The sequence below is a fragment of the Hippocampus zosterae genome, chromosome 15 (genome assembly GCF_025434085.1).
Source record: "Hippocampus zosterae strain Florida chromosome 15, ASM2543408v3, whole genome shotgun sequence".
Lineage (NCBI taxonomy): Eukaryota > Metazoa > Chordata > Actinopteri > Syngnathiformes > Syngnathidae > Hippocampus > Hippocampus zosterae.
Genome location: NC_067465.1, coordinates 10,178,846 through 10,196,009, shown reverse-complemented (window position 1 = coordinate 10,196,009; position 17,164 = coordinate 10,178,846). Strand labels below are relative to the sequence as shown.

Below are 17,164 nucleotides of genomic sequence, written 5' to 3'. Positions count from 1 at the left end.
CAGCAGGAGGTTCAAAGCCGGGTTGCTTTATCACCATCACAACAAGAAAAATGTGGAGATGCAAAGCCAAATATTCCGTCGTTCATGCCAAACGTAAGACGTTATAAATCTTAGATGAGCGTCGGCGGCTCCAAATTAGCAGGGCCAGGTTCCCCGCGGTCCAGCTCTGCGGGGAGAGCGATGGAAGGAAAAGCTCCCGAAAAAAACTCTACGCAGTCGTTAAAAATGTATCCGGAGGTGTCAGGGGAGCCTGAGGAGGAAGATGATGGACAAAAACATCTTCATCCTAAAATGAGGAGGCGGGAGTCTGTCCTCTTGACAACAACTTATTTACAATTCAGGGAATAAATATCTTACTTTGTTACTGAAGAGAGATAACAAGACTCGCTTTTGAGTGACACCAATTGCATGAAATGAGAAAATAAATATTACAAACATGTGGCCATATGTTTTGATAAAATGTTTGTGTTGGATTTCAATAGATTCCACCATATAGTAGTAATAGTAAAAATATCTTTGTAGAAGCAAAAGGAAAACAAAAGTAGTTTTAGTAATGCTACAAATACTACAAATACGAATGTACTACTTACACGTATACTACTCTTAAAGGCGCTTATAAATAAAATGTATTATTATTAATACCACAAATACTTAATCCAACCGATAAACCCATAAAACTAGCATTTGTGGTATTATTAGTAGTATGGGAGTGGTAGCAGTTGTGGTGCTCGTACAAGTACTAGCAATAGCAGTAGTAGTAGCGTTAGCAGTAGTGCAGTTGTGTATTTCCTACTACCATTAGGAGGACTATTTATTGTTGCTGTTTTACTATTATTATTATTATTAGTAGTGATAGTATAGTAAAAATACCATTAGTAGGATTGTAGTAGTAAGAGGAGGAGGAGTTTTAATAGTATAATAGTACTAGCAGCGATATTAGTAGTGGTATTTATATGACTAGTAGTATTAATATCAGTAGTAGCTTTAGTAGTGGACGTATAGTAGTATTAGATTCGAAGTGCTGGTGGTAATAGTAGGAGTAAGATTAGTAGTATTTGGATAGAGAGTTAGTGGTAGCAGTACCAGAAGTGAGAGTAGTAGTAGTAAAAATAGCACCAGTCGTATAATAGCTGCAGAAGTGTAAGTATAGTACCTGTAATATGATTAATAGTAGTAGTAGTTAGTGGGAGCAGCATTAAAATAGTAGTAATAGTAGTCGTATTAGCATGAGTGGTAGAAGTATAAGACAGTGGTTCATTATCAGTACTAGTAGCATTAGTTATAGTGGCGGAAGTAGTAAATGTAGTACTAGGAATATTAGTAGAATTTGGAGTAAAAGAAGTAGCCATAGAAGTACTATTGCGTTAGTAGAAGTGGGAGTAGCTGTTGCAAAGGAGTTGTGGTTGTTGTTGTTATGATTAGTAGTGTAGTATTGTTATGGTGTCTATGAAGTTGAAGTTGAGTACACATTTCCAAGTCTTGTCTATTTGAAATGATTGAAATGCAAATATGTAAAAACTTTTTGCGATAGATTTAAAAAAAAAAAAAGACAAGACACATGAAGACAGTGTTTATTCCAAAAATCCAAACCGCAGCAAAACGATCATGTCAAAAAATAAATAAATGGGGAAAAAAAGGACAAGAGTGCAAAAAACATGAAAGAGAAAGCAGAAATAGACAAGCCGAGCAAATGTGAAGTTTCATCCAGAAGCAGACAAAAAGAAGATGATTGCTTGTGAGTGAATATTCCACACAAGGAGTGAATATGAAAAAGCCTTTTCAAGCTTCACTTGAGCGCGCCAAGCTAATGACAAAAATATGAAATGAAAGCGGCGCACACACAAATGAGTAAAAGGATCTCCTACCGCCATCTTATGACTTTCACCAATTACAACACAACAGACGCAGGATACGAACTGTGTCGGTTTTAGCTGGAGAGCGTGTTGTTACCGTCTTGATGTTGTTGTCCCGTGACTGCCATGAGGACTCTTCCGCCATTGAGCTCCACGCTGAGTCCGAGTGCCGAGGCTCCTCGGGCGTGCAATAGCGTCCCGCAGTTCTTCAGACTCTTGAACTTGAGTGACAGCTCCTGCTCGTTGTCCTCCTTGTCGTGGCTCCACCAGTACGTCACCGCGCTGCCCTCGCCGTCCAACGACATTACGTCGGAGGCTGACCGGCGCGAGGCAGGATACAGATGGTGAAAGATGACTTCATCACGACAAGAACGAATCTTTTTATTTTCAAAGAGCACGCACATTGATTTGATCAACCGAAAAAGAAAAACAACGACAAGGAACCCAAGCTTGGAACTCGAAACCTGACTTGGAACCTTCATTTGAACCCTAATCCGCTCTTGACACTCCAAATTCTCAAACCCTAGCCCTAGCTTGAAACCCTAATTAACAACCCTAAACCTGTCTGGAAACCTTACTTTGAAACCCTAAATGTTGTTTAAAACTCCCATTTGAAACTCTAACCTTTGCTTGAAATGTTAACCCAGGGTGGAAACTCAAATTTATATCCTACCTGTGGTTCAAAACCCTAATTTGAAACCCCACCACTAATTAGAAACACAAATGTTGGTTTGAAACCCCAATTTGAAGCCCTAACCGGTGGGTGAATCCCTAACCGTGGCCTGGAACTCTGACTTAAAACCCTAAAACTTGATCCTGTTAGGAAACCCTATTCTGAAACTTTAGCCCTGGCTTGAAGCAATAATTTCAAACCCCAATCCTATCTTGAAACCATAGCCCTGGATTGAGACCCTAACTTAAAACCCTAATTGTGTCTTTAAACCCTACTTTGAAATCTCAGCCATGACTTGAAACTCTGACCCAGTCTTGAAACCCTACTTTGAAACCTTAGCCCTGGCTTGAAACCCTGATCCTGTTTTGAAACCCTTATTTGAAATCCTAGCCCTGGTTTGAAGACTGAAGTACAAATCTCTAACCTGTATTTGAAATCAGAACCCTATTTCAAAACCCTAATTTGAAACCCCAACCTCCGTTTGAAACCCTAACAATGGCTTAAAGCCCCAGTTTGAAGCCCTCATATGAAATGCTTCCCCTTTATTGAAACCCTCAATGTGTCTCCAACCATAATTTGACACCTTAACCTTTTTTCAAACCCTTTTTATTTGCAACCCTAATTTAAATTGCTAACTATGACTTTAAGCTGAATTTCACCCACGTTTAAAACACAAAGTTTGTCTAATGTGTATGCTTTACAGCTCGCCTTCAATAAAATATGTCGACGTGCGAAATGCGGAGTGGGTGATGTTTCTCGGTAAGAGAGCGAGCAAGGTGAGAATGAAAGCCCGAATGTGCGTCTGTCGGTGTTAAAGCGCCAGGATAAACAAAACACCATTCAAAGGGGAGAAAGACGAGGTGCGATGGGATGTTTTTTTTAATCTTCCCACGCGAAAGCCTGATGGGTTGGCGGAGGCGGGCGACTCACTGTAAGGGCAACCGTAGACCTCCAGCCGCAGTCCGATGCGTCCGCCGGGGTTCCAACCCATGGGAAGCAGGCGCAGGAAGCGAGCGACGGCTGTTTGCTGCAGCTTGTGCTGCACCACGCTGTCTGCGTTGATGTTGCCTGAAAAAGACTGAGGACCGCCAAAGACGAACAGAGTCAGAAGCTGTCCCAATACTTTTGCCCACATGAGCTTTACTTCCTGTGTGCGTCTCGATACAGCGGTCCCTCGCTATTTCGCGGTTGATTTATTGCAGATTCGGTGCATCGCGGATTTTTTGAAACATATCCATAAAAAAAAAAAAATCATATACAGTGCACTCCGCTTAATAGAACACCATTGGGCCGAAGCGCTTCTGTTCTACTAAGCGGGGTTTCTATTAACCGGAGACACTTTATTAGGTACACCTTCAGACACGTCGACGACCAAGTTATGCACGCAGAAAACCCCCTGCTGACGAGTTTGAAGAGAAATTTCGACTGTGGACGTCCATATCTTTAATCAAACAACAACTTTAATCAACTTCAGTCAAACATCTCAAATCACGAGAAAAATGTCGTTACTTTTGTCTGGAAACAGGAGTCCGTAATTTTGCGGTTGACTTCCCTCTCAATGCGCTGGATAAGAGGGAAGTCCTGGAAACCGCGGGCGTACCTTCTGAGAATCCGGCAATGCATCGTATCGTCTGAGTATGTCCTTCTTATCCGCAGGTGATAGCCCTCGTCTCTTGAATGAAGTTGAAGCCATTGTGACGTGCGTGTGTCTATGTGTGGAGTGACGCGTGCTACCTGTTACTGTATACGGCTAGAACTACCGCGTTTTCCACTATCGCGATAGCTACACTTCGTCTCTCTCTCGTCTCTTGAATGAAGTTGAAGCCATTGTGACGTGCGTGTGTCTATGTGTGGAGTGACACGTGCTACCTGTTACTGTATACGGCTAGAACTACCGCGTTTTCTCGCGATAGTGGTACAGTATCGCGATAGCTACACTTCGAAAACCACTAGTTTACAATGTTCATTGCTTACGGCCTGTTCTATTAAGCGGAGATCTGTTCTACTAAGCAGAGTATCTTTATAGGAAATTGCATTAGGCAAATCTGTTCCAGCGCCTTTTGCTCTATTAAGCGGATTACTCTATTAACCGGTGTTCAATTAAGCGGAGTGCACTGTACATGGAGTACAGTACTGTATAGGTTGCTCTATGTGACTCGCTGTTTTGCAGCTTCTCACAGACTTCTTTGCGGAAAAAAATGTTTTACCTGTATATGTTAATTGGTCGCTACTTCGCGGATTTTCGTTTCTCGCGGGTGGTTTTGGCCCCCATTAACCTCGATAAACGAGGGATTACTGTACTTCCGTTGACATTTTCCTGACCTTTTCTTCATCTAGGTCAGGGCTTGGCAACCCAAAATGTTGAAAGAGCCATATGGGACCAAAACAAAACAACAAGTATGTCTGGAGCCGCAAAAAAAATAAAAGCCTTCTATAAAACTTACAATGAAGGAAATACATGCTGTATGTATGTAGGAGACTGGACTGTCTCAGAATTGTTTGTTTTTCATTCCTTTTTTGTGTGTTCACAAACGCCTCCATAGAATTGATTTTGTAATTTCCTAGCTTGATTTTTTTTTGTTTGTTTTGGTGCATTATTTTCGTTTTTTTTATTGTCTGTGAAGTGATCATTAATTTCCATTTTTCTGAGGCTGTCTTTGAACGCCTCTCGAGTCGAATAAGAAGACAGAAGGTACGGAGACGGACGCAGATTGGTAAAAGCATCAATAAAGTGTACGTGTAAGTGTACTTTCATTTGGTGTCCCGATGCTTTTGCACACATATTCTCACTGTATATTGGACCACAAAACAATCGAGCCCCCAATTTCGTGATCCCCGGCGTAATAGCTCGGCCGCCTTTTTATCAACACCATCTGGTCAAGCTGTCTTGCTGCATTTTGAATCACTGTGCTGCGCTCCGCTCAGGCATGTTAGTGGGCAGCTAAATTGCGGCGAATGGCTCAAAAATGGCAACAAGTTTTCCACGTCAGCAGCAGATCATCCTCTGCTCTGTATGCATTATTATCCACGAAGAGTTAAAATGCTCGTGACAAATGCGATGATCTCGGCAAGATGGGCTGATGTAATTGCCGCTGGTTTTATAGCCTAAAATATGACTACGATTGATTACTTCAAGTACATTTTTGCCTCCATGTGTTTAGTATAATTAATTACATTTTGATGCGGCTAAATTTGTTAGCTCCATTGGCTGAGTGGTTTATTTATTTATTTATTTATTTATTTTAAACCCTTTCAGGGACAGCGGTTACTACAGTGGGCAGCTTATCAGGTTGTCAAGTTACAAGTTATTATTATTTGTGCATAAAAGGGATAAGTATGTGTGTATGCAAACATAATTGTGTTACACAAAATATATACTGAAGCAATTTTTGAGGAACCAGGATGGAATTTTGCTGTGAGAAGTTGGGGGTCATAATTATTTCTCAGCTGGGCCTTGGCAGAGGTCTGCGCTCTGCTGAGTGGCATCAAAGCAAAAACTACTAAGGCTGTGGGAATAAAGAATAAGGACATTTGGTTTGGGAAGTTGGGGCACAGGTGAAGCTCTGTCATTTTTTACTTTAGCCCTTTCAGGGACAGTGGTCACTACAGTGGACAGTTTATTATGTTATCGGGTTACAGTGTGCATGAAAGGGTTGATGTATGTGTTTTCTATACAACAATGCCATTTTCCAAAAATTCTTTGCAGAGAAATGCACTCAACTGAGTCACAAACTCTCAAAAACGTGTGAGATTATGGAAAGGGAAGGGAAAAAATGGTGGGCTCCAGATTTCTTTATTTTCACACTTGTACCTTGTGGAGTTGAAACTCTTTTTACATGAATGTCCCTATGCTTTGTGCGGGGGGAAAAAAAAGTTTGAGAAGTTGGGCTCCAGAATTTGTCCACATACCCCGATGCTGTCCTCCAGCCGGTGTTGCTTCCAGTTGTGACCGGTGTCGCTGAACATGAGCAGATAGGATGTCAACCAATCAGAGCTGCCGTAGCGTCCCTGTGTGGACACCGCTGTGATGGTGGTCCGCTCCCCGAGGTCCACTTCCAACCACTGAGAGGATTCGGAGCCCAGCGGAGACCAACCCCCTGCTCCTGAAACCAAATTCATGCATCGTGTTAAAAAGTTGGGATCGAGAAATGTTGCTTTCATTTGTGAACAGCTTGGCCTTGGCATTTACATGTCTGGGCAGCAGGGAAAAAAACACATTTGCTTGCGAAAATTTGGATGTGAGAAATTAGGATCCAGGATTTTTTTTTTTTTGCTTCCAGTTCGTCCTTGGTGAACTGTTGTGTGAGAAATACTAAATGAAGAATTCAGGTGTGTGAAGATGTGAACCGGGATCCCTCTCCAATTTATGAACTAATGTCACTTGAACAAATGTCACTTTTTTCCACTTGTTAACCGGAGCTCTTGTTAGTTAATTGAGCTGATTTTGAGTGGGTGGATGAATGATTACGAGGCGCAGGGTGAAGGTGGCAGGTGCTGAAGCCCGCTCTCCATTAATTAAGCCTGGGAAAACATAAACGTTGGCGTGTGAACTTTGAAGGCGCGAAAAGGCCAAAGGCTAATCAGCTCCGGAGGACGAGACAGCGAGCGGGCGCTTGACCTTGTCCGTAAAACGCAGAGATGAAAGGAAAATGGGGAAAAAGTACGATGAGGGACACCTTGGAAAATGTTTGCGTTGCCTGTTCATTTCAGGTCTAAAAATATTCAGCCTCATTGCATCATGTTCAGCTACACCAGAGACATTTAGAGATATATTATTGGATTAATTATTGTTTTTCAGTTGGATACAGTTCAGGGTTTTTTTTTGTACTTTTATGTTTTATATGAGTGTGTTGTTATTTGTTGCTTCTGATCTCTTCTGTGTCCCTGTGTGGCCTCGAAAAACTTTTTTTTAAGAACTTAATTTATTTTTAATATTGAGACTTTTTTCATTCCATCTAAATATTGCCTTTCATCAGAAGTATAATTTATTTTGTTGTATATTATCTTAATTTGTTTTTAATCATTTCACATAATTTATCTTGTGTGTTCATCCATCCATTATGTGAACCGCTTTATCCTCACGAGGGTCACGGGCATGCTGGAGACTATCGCAGTAATTTGAATGTAATTGTGTTTATTTGGATTCAAAACAACTGTAAATATTTTAATCAGACTTAAAATAACGGGAATTATCTTAAATTGAATGTAAATGTATTTCTTTTTAATTGAAAGCAATGTCGTGAGAATTCAACGGAATGTAACCGTGTTAATTTAAATTTTTTGTTTAACCTCATATAATATGATTTTGTTATCAGAATCAAATTTAAATGCGTTCCATTTAATCACACGCCATGTAATTGTTTATTTTCCAATTTCATGGAAATGTCATTGTGTTGATTGTATGAATAATTTATTATAATGTGATGTAAGATAGTTAATGTAATTCAATTTAAGGACATTTTGAACCAATGTGGAATGTCCTTTCGCTTGAACATGTTTTACTAGGGTCATTTGCCAGGTTTCTCTGAGTTCCAAACCAATCCAAGTGGACAAATCCCAGTGGAACAAATGGCGTCTCACCTTTTGACCCGTTTGCGCTTTGCCAAGCGTGAATTCCGAGTGTATTACTCTGTCACTTGTCTCCCGTCGTCAGCTGACACCCGACACTTCTCAATTTGTCTGCTTCGGCCTAGCGAGCAAAGCCGCCGTAGCGAGGAAGAAGGAGCCCGGCCCGTATGGCGACTGCCAAGACGACGGAGCCGACCGACCAATGCGATGACATTAGCATGTACAAGACGTTTAATAATGCAACGATATTCTACCTGCCATCACAAAAGATAATCAGGAGGGTGAAAGGAAAACCTGAGTGGTCGCCTAGTCTCATTTGGACTCGCAATCAAGTCACATGCTCACACAACAACTACGGACTACTTACCTAGAAACTACTGCACTATTTTTCAAGTGGACTAATCACTTCAAGTAATTGCCTCCTTAACCCTTTCAGGGACAGCGGTTACGAAAGTGGACACCTTATCAGGTGATCAGCTTTCAGTGCGTGAAAGGGTTCATTTAATTTTACTTCTGTCAACAATGGACTTACTTTAGCTACTTCAATAAGCTACTTGCTTCATTTAGTTCCTTTAAATCCCTCCTGTATTACAACTACAAGTAATTTACTTCAACTAGCAACTGACTTCAATTAATTACTCTTTTTAACATGAGAATTTTGAAGGAAGTAGCTATTTACTTTACCGGCAAAGTAGTTATCACTGCTACTGCAGTTTGTTACTGTACTTAGTTGCTATGGTTGGATAATTACTGAAATTAATGACATGGTTTGCCATTGCAGTTAGTAAGTTATTGTGGATGTTTATAGTTTGTAACTGTATAGGTTAGTTACTGCAGTAATTTTGTTCAAGCGAGAGTGTGTGAAAATGTGCAGACTTTTCAATGTTCATTATTTCAAAAGCACACTATTAATATCAATAATATGCATGAAAAATGTATGTTCTATCACACCAATTTATTTTTTAATGTAATTGTGGGTGAAGTAATCGCAAATGTTACATAGGGCACGCCTCCCTTACAGATGGCAGTTATGTTTAACCGCCATCTTTTTGCTACGGGCAGCCGAAGGTGACAAACTTAGCGACAGCATGTTTAGCAAATGCTTTTACAGTAATATGTAGGGTGTGTTTGAGATGACATTGCGCCTCTTGGTGAAAGGAAAAAACGCTGTGTCTGTGTGTTTTGATATCCTTCATATTATGTGACGTTCCGGCTGTTGCTCATTTTGGCGTGCGTGTTGGCTTATCCTCACGTGTGCATAATTAGTGGTTTGCGCGTGTGTATGCTCACACTTGCGCGATCGGGAAGTTCGCAGGAGGTTGGTCACTTCAAAAGTCGATCTTCGGTCAAAAAAAGTTTGCCCAATGTGGCAAGCTGACCCAAGTAGTAAAAAACTGCTGCGGCTCGCTGCCAGACAGTGCCCTGCTTCAAGGGGCAACAACGTAATACTAGCCAGATTTGACCGGGATTGTTCAAGAGAAGAAATGCCGGAAGTCTCTGCACCAAGGAACTGAGCAACATGCACAGTAAGAGAAAAATATTTTTATATTTTTGTTTGTGGACTTGGTTGAACTGAGAGTTTGTGTGTATGAGACAGTGTAGACAATATTCATTGTTAAAAATGACTGGCCTGTGGTCTGAGTATTGCAGGAGTCAATTTCCATTCATTTTCACGTTGGTGTGTGACATTTACAATAAATGTGGCTGAGCCGAGGGGTGTGCGTGTGCGGGTGTACGCGCGGGCGTGTGCGTGTGCTACGTCCGCGCGCGCGCGCGCGCGTGTGTGTGTGAGTGTCTAAGGCAGGCGTGTCCAAAGTCCGGCCCGCGGTCGAATTTCATCCGGCCCTCGGGCCCTGTCATAAAATCAGTGCCGTCTGGCCCGCAGGTTGGGCGCAATGGAACACGTGTTGCATTGACTGAGGTCTCGTAGACTGGTGAGTGATGTTTCATAGAGTACTGCTTCCCTCTAGTGGCTAAATGAGTAATAGCATTCACTAAATGAGTAATAGCATTTAGACACGAGAGGGCATCACTCACGAGTTAACAAGACATCACTCCGTGTTTATATTGACTGTTATGTCATATTTCAAATGATCCTTGCAGTTGTGGATATGTGTATTGCTTGTTCATTTCCCTGTTGTTCGAGTCAAAGGTTTTGTGACTATTGAAAAGTCATGGTGATACCTTTTATGTTTCAAATCAATCAATTTGCACTCAGACTTCTGTTTAAGAAAAAGTCAAGTGAATAAGCAGTTGCATGTGATATACCTGTTTCAAATGAACCAAAAGAAATTCTTAAGATTGTTGAAATTAAAATAAAAATGGAAACGTGAAACAGACTGGCTTACTAAAATTTGTTGAACAATATTGTTGTTCAATGTAAAGAATGTCAGCCAAGGTCGGCCCCCCGACATTTTACCACATAAAATCTGGCCCCCTTGGCAAAAAGTTTGGACACCCCTGGTCTAAGGGATGTTTATGTGTGCATGTGTATGATGTGGTTCTTTGCAGTACCATAGTAAAAAAAGAATGGCTCTTAGATTCCGACTGGTTGGCCAGCCCTGCTGAAGTTTGTCAGTTCAATTATATGATTACTGTACTCTAATAACTACACTAGTTATTTAATTGCAAACATTTCCGTTGATAGTTGCTACAGTTAGACGGGGCGTTCCTTTGTTGCGTAGCTTGTTACATTAGCGTCTATTGTTTTCATTTGTGTTGATAGTTAGTAGAATATATCAGGTTACTTAATCACTCAGTCTTTTTAGTTAATTATTTTATTCAATTATACAGTGAGTAGTCGCATACAGTGAGTCACTTGCTACTTGATTCGCCATCTCTCCGCCGATACCTCGTAGCAGCCTGTGATTAAACTTTAATTATACTTTAAAATCCAAGTCTTAGAGGGGAAAAGCGATTACAGCGGCACAATTATTTTCTTGAAGTCGGCGTAATTGTGTCGGTGTGGCGTGAGAGCGTCAGGAAGCGCTCAGACATAAAGGGCGCCATTAACATTTGGCACGCGGCATTGGATTGCTACGCTAGCGACGTGGCGCTCTAACCGTTACAGTGGTGAGCAATTACGGCGAGATAATTCAAAAGGGAGGCGGGGAGGGGGGGATCTTTCACTCCCATTGGAAAAGAGATTCTTATTCAAGATGAGGAAACGTAGCTTGTTAAGAATTCTGACTTCACAAGGATGATAAAAATAACACAATAATACTTACACTCACAGATATCTTTCAATTTTAATGCTTATTATTGACCTCGTTTGCACTATTCTACAACTGCTGAGAGCTAGTTAGTTGGTTAGTTATGTTGTTTATCACGGAAGTACTGCGATGCCTATTAAAGGCATGTTTATTATTTCATAATTTGAGTTTGTATTCTTTTAATTTATATCACCAATTCATTTTCAAGGCAACCTATTTATTTTAATGACTTTGAAGACTATGCCTGAAATTGACATTACATTCTCAATTACCGGTAATCATCACTTGTGTTACATTCCACTTTTGAAGAATCGTCAACATGTATGAGCAAGGGGGGTACTTGTGGTATGACAAAAGGGTTTGGGGGTACACAAGACAAAAAACAAATTGGGAAGCACTTCCCTACAGAACACGGACAGCTTTGCGTCTTTGGTCTCATTGTAGGACGTGATTAAAGGTGAGCCGGAAGAGGATTTGTTTAGCTACACTGAGCTGGAAGTGAAGTATTACTGACAGAAAAAAAAGCTAATTTTGCAACCTGACGAGGGGAGTGAGAATCTATGTTGATAAAAATGCACTTTAATGAGGGGACGCAACCACCCGGGTGTCGCTCGCACACATTATCCATGTTCATTTACACCAAGGCCGGTATCCTCACCAGCGCACGCTTCATTTAGTGATTAATTTGCTCGCTTAATGCACAGACTGTGATCCTGTGGGTGCATGTACTCTAATTAGTTATAGGCTTGCAATCGATCAATCTATGGATTAGCACGTTGATTCATCACTGAATCGGACGTTTTACTTCCCGTCCTTTTTTTTGAAATACAGGAAATTATTTCAAATTGACAGTGCAATAACAGAAAATGCACAAAAATAATATGAATTATGATTCGTTTTATGGTTTGGGCCATAGCATGTCAAGAGAAAGGCATAAATGTTGACATGAAAAACAAATAGGTTTGAAACAAAAACTGATGGTCAGTCTGCTTTCATGGAAGAAATCCAAGAGGGTTGCAATTTGAGAGGCTAAATTTCCGGGGATTTGGACAATTTCAAGTTTGTCAAAATAATGTTACACAAAAGTTATTTACTGTATGATGATTCTGCACCATATATCATAGTGTGTGACTTGTTTATTCACCTGTGTAACACCAACGAATGTTAATAGCAAAATGTAAAACTGTTTTATTGTTCTTACATTTTACTGTTAGCAGTAGTTTCCACGTGTATGACATTTAAGAGTGTTAAAAGGCTTGCTTGATGCGACGTGACAAACGACGCAGAATTACAACCTGCCGGCACTTTCCACTGGGCTATATGTGCACTGGCTCTTTTTGGCTCTTAACATTCTAATGGAGCGAGCAGCATCTGGAGCACATTAACGACCTACTGAGGGGAAACTTTTCACAGGTAAAGAGACAGAGATATTTTTACAAGAGAGCTTTTATCCGCTGCGGGTGGCCACAAACGTCCGATCGATGCTACCGCAAACATCACTCTGGCAGCACATTTGCTCCATTGGGCAGTGGCAGGCTTAAGTTTGTTACAGGGTTTTTTTTTTCCTTTTTTTGCGCTTGTTTAGTTTGCCTGACTTTGACAAAAATCAATGGCCCCCTCTGGATCCCGCAGTTCCCCTTAATTTCCTTTATCGCTCCTGCAACAACTCCACCACTTTGTCTGCCAAGACTCACTGCAAAGTCTGTGTTGAGCATCCCAGGGTGGTCTTATATTGACAGTAAATGTCACGAAGTCTTCACTTTGAATGGAACTTGGGGAAATTTGTATGATTATGCTTAAAGGACATTTTTTTTAAGCAAGCGGGTCATAATTTAAAACAGTTCCCAAATGTCTGAAAAACATGTCTGTGGCAATCTTCCTTGAAAAAAAATATATCCCCAAGCATCAAGAATTAATCGTTCATAAGAACGATTAATTGAGAACGCAACGTCGTTATCTCATCTGAAGTGAGTGTCCATAGAGAGTGCACTGGTGGATGCAGCATTTCATCTTTAAGCCACTGAATGATACTTGTGGATTAATGAAGCGGTCTGGCGCATGATGTCACCAGACATTAAAAAGCATATTTTCCACCATATATCCCAGCTGATGTATGAGAGAAAATTTACTTTAAATTTTTGCATGCAGATAATTGTCTTTGGGGTGCCGCCCACCCATTTACAGTGAACATAAACTTCAAAGTCAATATTTTGTTCCCAACTTCATTTTGAAAATGTATCTTTCAATGACCTGTTCTGAAATTTGCCCCATTGTGATGTCACTCTATGGATGCCTAATATGGCTCCATTAAATTTCATAAAAGAGGATGTTTCTCAAAGATAAAATAGAGGCCCTTGTAGTGAACCATGGGGTACACCATAGCCCCATTTTCATAGACAGGTGCACATGCGCTCGGCAAAAAACTGGTGCATTTTCACTTTTGTGCCAGGGCAAATCCAGTTTGGGAATTTGGCAAACCACGCCTACGTCTGGCTGGGTGTTCTGGCATTTTTATTACATGCCCCTCGGTGCAACTGACAATTTGATGACAGAAAGTACACGTGATTTTTGACCAGGTGAAACCAGGTCGAAATTGTGCCGCAGGTCATGTAACGTTATTTTGGGGGATTTGATCCAGGCGCAGGCAGACAGATTCTGCACTCTATTGATATGTGTGGTAGATGTCATCGTTATTTCATTCATAAATATGACATTGGTGTGCGTCAAACCCTCCAAATCATTCTTCTTATTCTTATCATCTTTAATATATTGGAAAAGCACCACTGTACCGCGGAGAGTGAGGAAGGGTTGTCATACACGGACACATAGACACACCTGATTGAGCGTTCTTGAGACTATAATAGGGGCCCTGCTGGTGAACCCTGGGGTACACTGAAATTCAGAAATCCCTGGTGTATTATCCTTAGAAAGGCTGTCCTAGGACCCAACAGCTGCTTACCACTGCTCAATGATGCATATTTATTGTCCATTGCGACATCACAGATGGAATATAGAAGTTGGGCCCAAGTGGCAATCAATATTATAATTCATCATTGTATTTGCACACCACTGCAGAAAGACAACGTGTCTCTAGGACCTTATCAAGGTCATGATTCCCACTCACCATCTCGTTTGTTCAGCTTGGCGAAGACAGGAGCGTGACTAGCAGAAAGCTGGGAGGAGCTTCGGAAGGCCGATGGCGGCAGGTTAGACACCAGAGCACTGTCGCATGCGTCTGTGGATGCAAAACAGTGAAAGTCTTCATGAAGCAAACATTTGATCAGTCACAAGTGTCATCAGCGGCTTCAGTTGCTAACAATCTTAATTGTTCATCTTGTCAAGACACGTGGGACAACAGTGACATCATCCATCCATCCATCCATCCATCCATCTTCTACCGCTTATCCGTGGCCGGGTCGCGGGGGCAACGGCTTTAGCAGGGAAGCCCAGACTTCCCTCTCCCTAGCTACTTTTTCCAGCTCTCCCCGGGGGATCCCGAGGCGTTCCCAGGCCAGCTGGGTGACATAGTCTCTCCAGCGTGTCCTGGGTCTTCCTCGGGGTCTCCTCCCGGTGGGACATGCCCGGAACGACCCATAGCTCGTGACCATATATGAGGGTTGGAACATAGAGGCACTCTCCCCGTTGACCACGCGGTGTTGCTGAGGCGTGTCAACCAGGATGGCCCCACAACATCCAGAGCCTTGAGGAACTCCGGGCGGATCTCATCCACCCCCGGGGCCTTGCCACCGAGGAGCTTTTTAACCACATCGGTGACTTCAACCACAGATATAGAAGACCCTCAGGGTCCTCAGACTCTGCTTCCTCCAAGGAAAACGTGTTGGTGGAGTTGAGGAGGTCTTCGAAGTACTCTGCCCACCGGTTCACAACGTCCCGAGTCGAAGTCAGCAGTGCCCCATTCCCACTGTACACAGTGTTAGTGGTGCACTGCTTCCTCCTCCTGAGACGTCAGATGGTGGACCAGAATTTCCTCGAAGCCGTCCGGAAGTCGGCTTCCATGGCCTCACCAAACTCTTCCCACGCTGCGTTCCACTTGGCCAGTCGATACCCGTCAGCTGCCTCTGGGGTCCCACAGGCCATAAAGGCTCGATAGGACTCCTTCAGCTTGACGGCATCCCTTACTGCTGGTGTCCACCAGCTAGTGCGAGGGTTGCCGCCACGACAGGCACCAACCACCTTACGGGCACAACTCAGATTGGCCGACTCAACAATAGAGGCACGGAACATGGTCCACTCGGACTCAATGTCCCCCATCTCCCCCGGAACATGGGAAAAGCTCTGTCGGAGGTGGGAGTTGAAACTCTTTCTGACAGGGGATTCCGCCAGACGCTCCTAACAAACCCTCACAATATGCATGGGTCTGCCAGGACGGACGGGCTTCTTCCCCCACCATCGGAGCCTACTCACCACCAGGTGGTGATTAGTTGTGACAGCTCCGCCCCTCTCTTCACCCGAGTGTCCAAAACATGCGGCCGCAAATCCGATGATACAACCACAAGGTCGATCATCGAACTACGGCCTAGGTCGTCCTGGTGCCAAGTGCACATATGGACACCCTTATGTCAAGTGAAGTCAAGTCAACAGTATTTATTAGGGATGTGAATCTCGGCAGTGAGGACGATTCGATACGCATCACGATCCACTGCCAGCGATGCGATACTTAAACGATACGTGGAATTTTCTGGCGATACGATGCGATACGTTTCACCGTCGTCACGATGCGATACGATTCGATACACATTAAGTTCAAATCAATGCGATCCGATACGATACAATGCAATTTGTTGCGATATTGTGCAATTAAACATGATGCAAATAAGCAAAGAAAAAAAGATGGAATTCAGTATGGTATTACCAAAAGGATACCACTTTATTCCTTATAAAGAGTAGAACTTGTAAAACAACTTATTTAAGCCCTTTCACAATTGGGTTTTGTGCAAAGAAAATGTAAACAATTTGGCACCTGAGACTCACAGCTGTTGCTATAGTGTAAACACAAACAGACTATTCTCAATGAGTGTCTTATATGAAATATAATAATTATATATATGAAGCTATAGCGCAAGATGTCCACCCATCCACTGTAAGTGCAACTCTTTGCGCACTGTTCAGCGACACAGTAATCTCACTTCTCACTTTGTTGTACACATCGGGAATATGTAAGTGAACACAGACCTGTCTGGTATTTTATACCTGGGTTCCAAAACGTGCACGAGCTGTCTGAAACCCTCGTTGTCCACCACGCTAAGGCTGGAGGTCTTTGCATATGAAATAAGCAGTGGCCTTAGTTATAGCCATTGCGCGGTCACAGTGAGTTGCAAGGGGACTCCCAAAATAAGAGGCAATTTTTTTCTGATCCTGACCTGGTTTACCAAGAGTTTCTCCGGTGTCCGACGAGGAACTGGGCGGGGAAGCGGGAGGGAAACTTGTCGGTGATCTGGTGCCATCGGTTTAAGTGGGTCTGCATATTTGTGGTGCTGCCGTTGTATGGCTTCTTAGTGCGACATTCCTTGCAAATTACGGAGGTTTTATCAAGCTTTCCGTCTTTCTTTTCAAAGCCGTAGTATTTCCAAACATAAGATTTGAATGTTGCGGCTGCATTAAATATAGTAGTTTCCTTGCTGCTGCGTGCGCTAACTTCCATAATGTTTCGCTCGTTGTGTACTGGACTGTATGTGACGCACGGCTACCGTCCGTATTCAACACAAAACGCAAAGCAATGATGGTGCATTCATTGCGCCTAGGAAAGGGCATATATGTGACGTTTAACATGAATAAAACGGCGATTGAATCGGATTTTACCGATACCCATCAATGCATCGTGATGAATCGCGATTTCA

At 42.4% G+C, this 17,164-nt stretch overlaps 1 protein-coding gene across 1 annotated transcript in view; it reads right to left on the bottom strand.

Moving 5' to 3' along the window:
* Window positions 1–17,164, bottom strand: part of LOC127616046 (contactin-associated protein-like 4) — a 53,030-nt gene that overhangs the window by 22,789 nt on the left and 13,077 nt on the right. The window contains exons 2-5 of the mRNA XM_052087468.1: window positions 14,431–14,541; window positions 6,436–6,629; window positions 3,457–3,604; window positions 1,951–2,169 (exon numbers count right to left, since the gene is read on the bottom strand). Of these exons, the coding sequence (XP_051943428.1) occupies window positions 1,951–2,169; window positions 3,457–3,604; window positions 6,436–6,629; window positions 14,431–14,541 (672 nt within the window). The remainder of the gene's footprint in view (window positions 1–1,950; window positions 2,170–3,456; window positions 3,605–6,435; window positions 6,630–14,430; window positions 14,542–17,164) is intronic.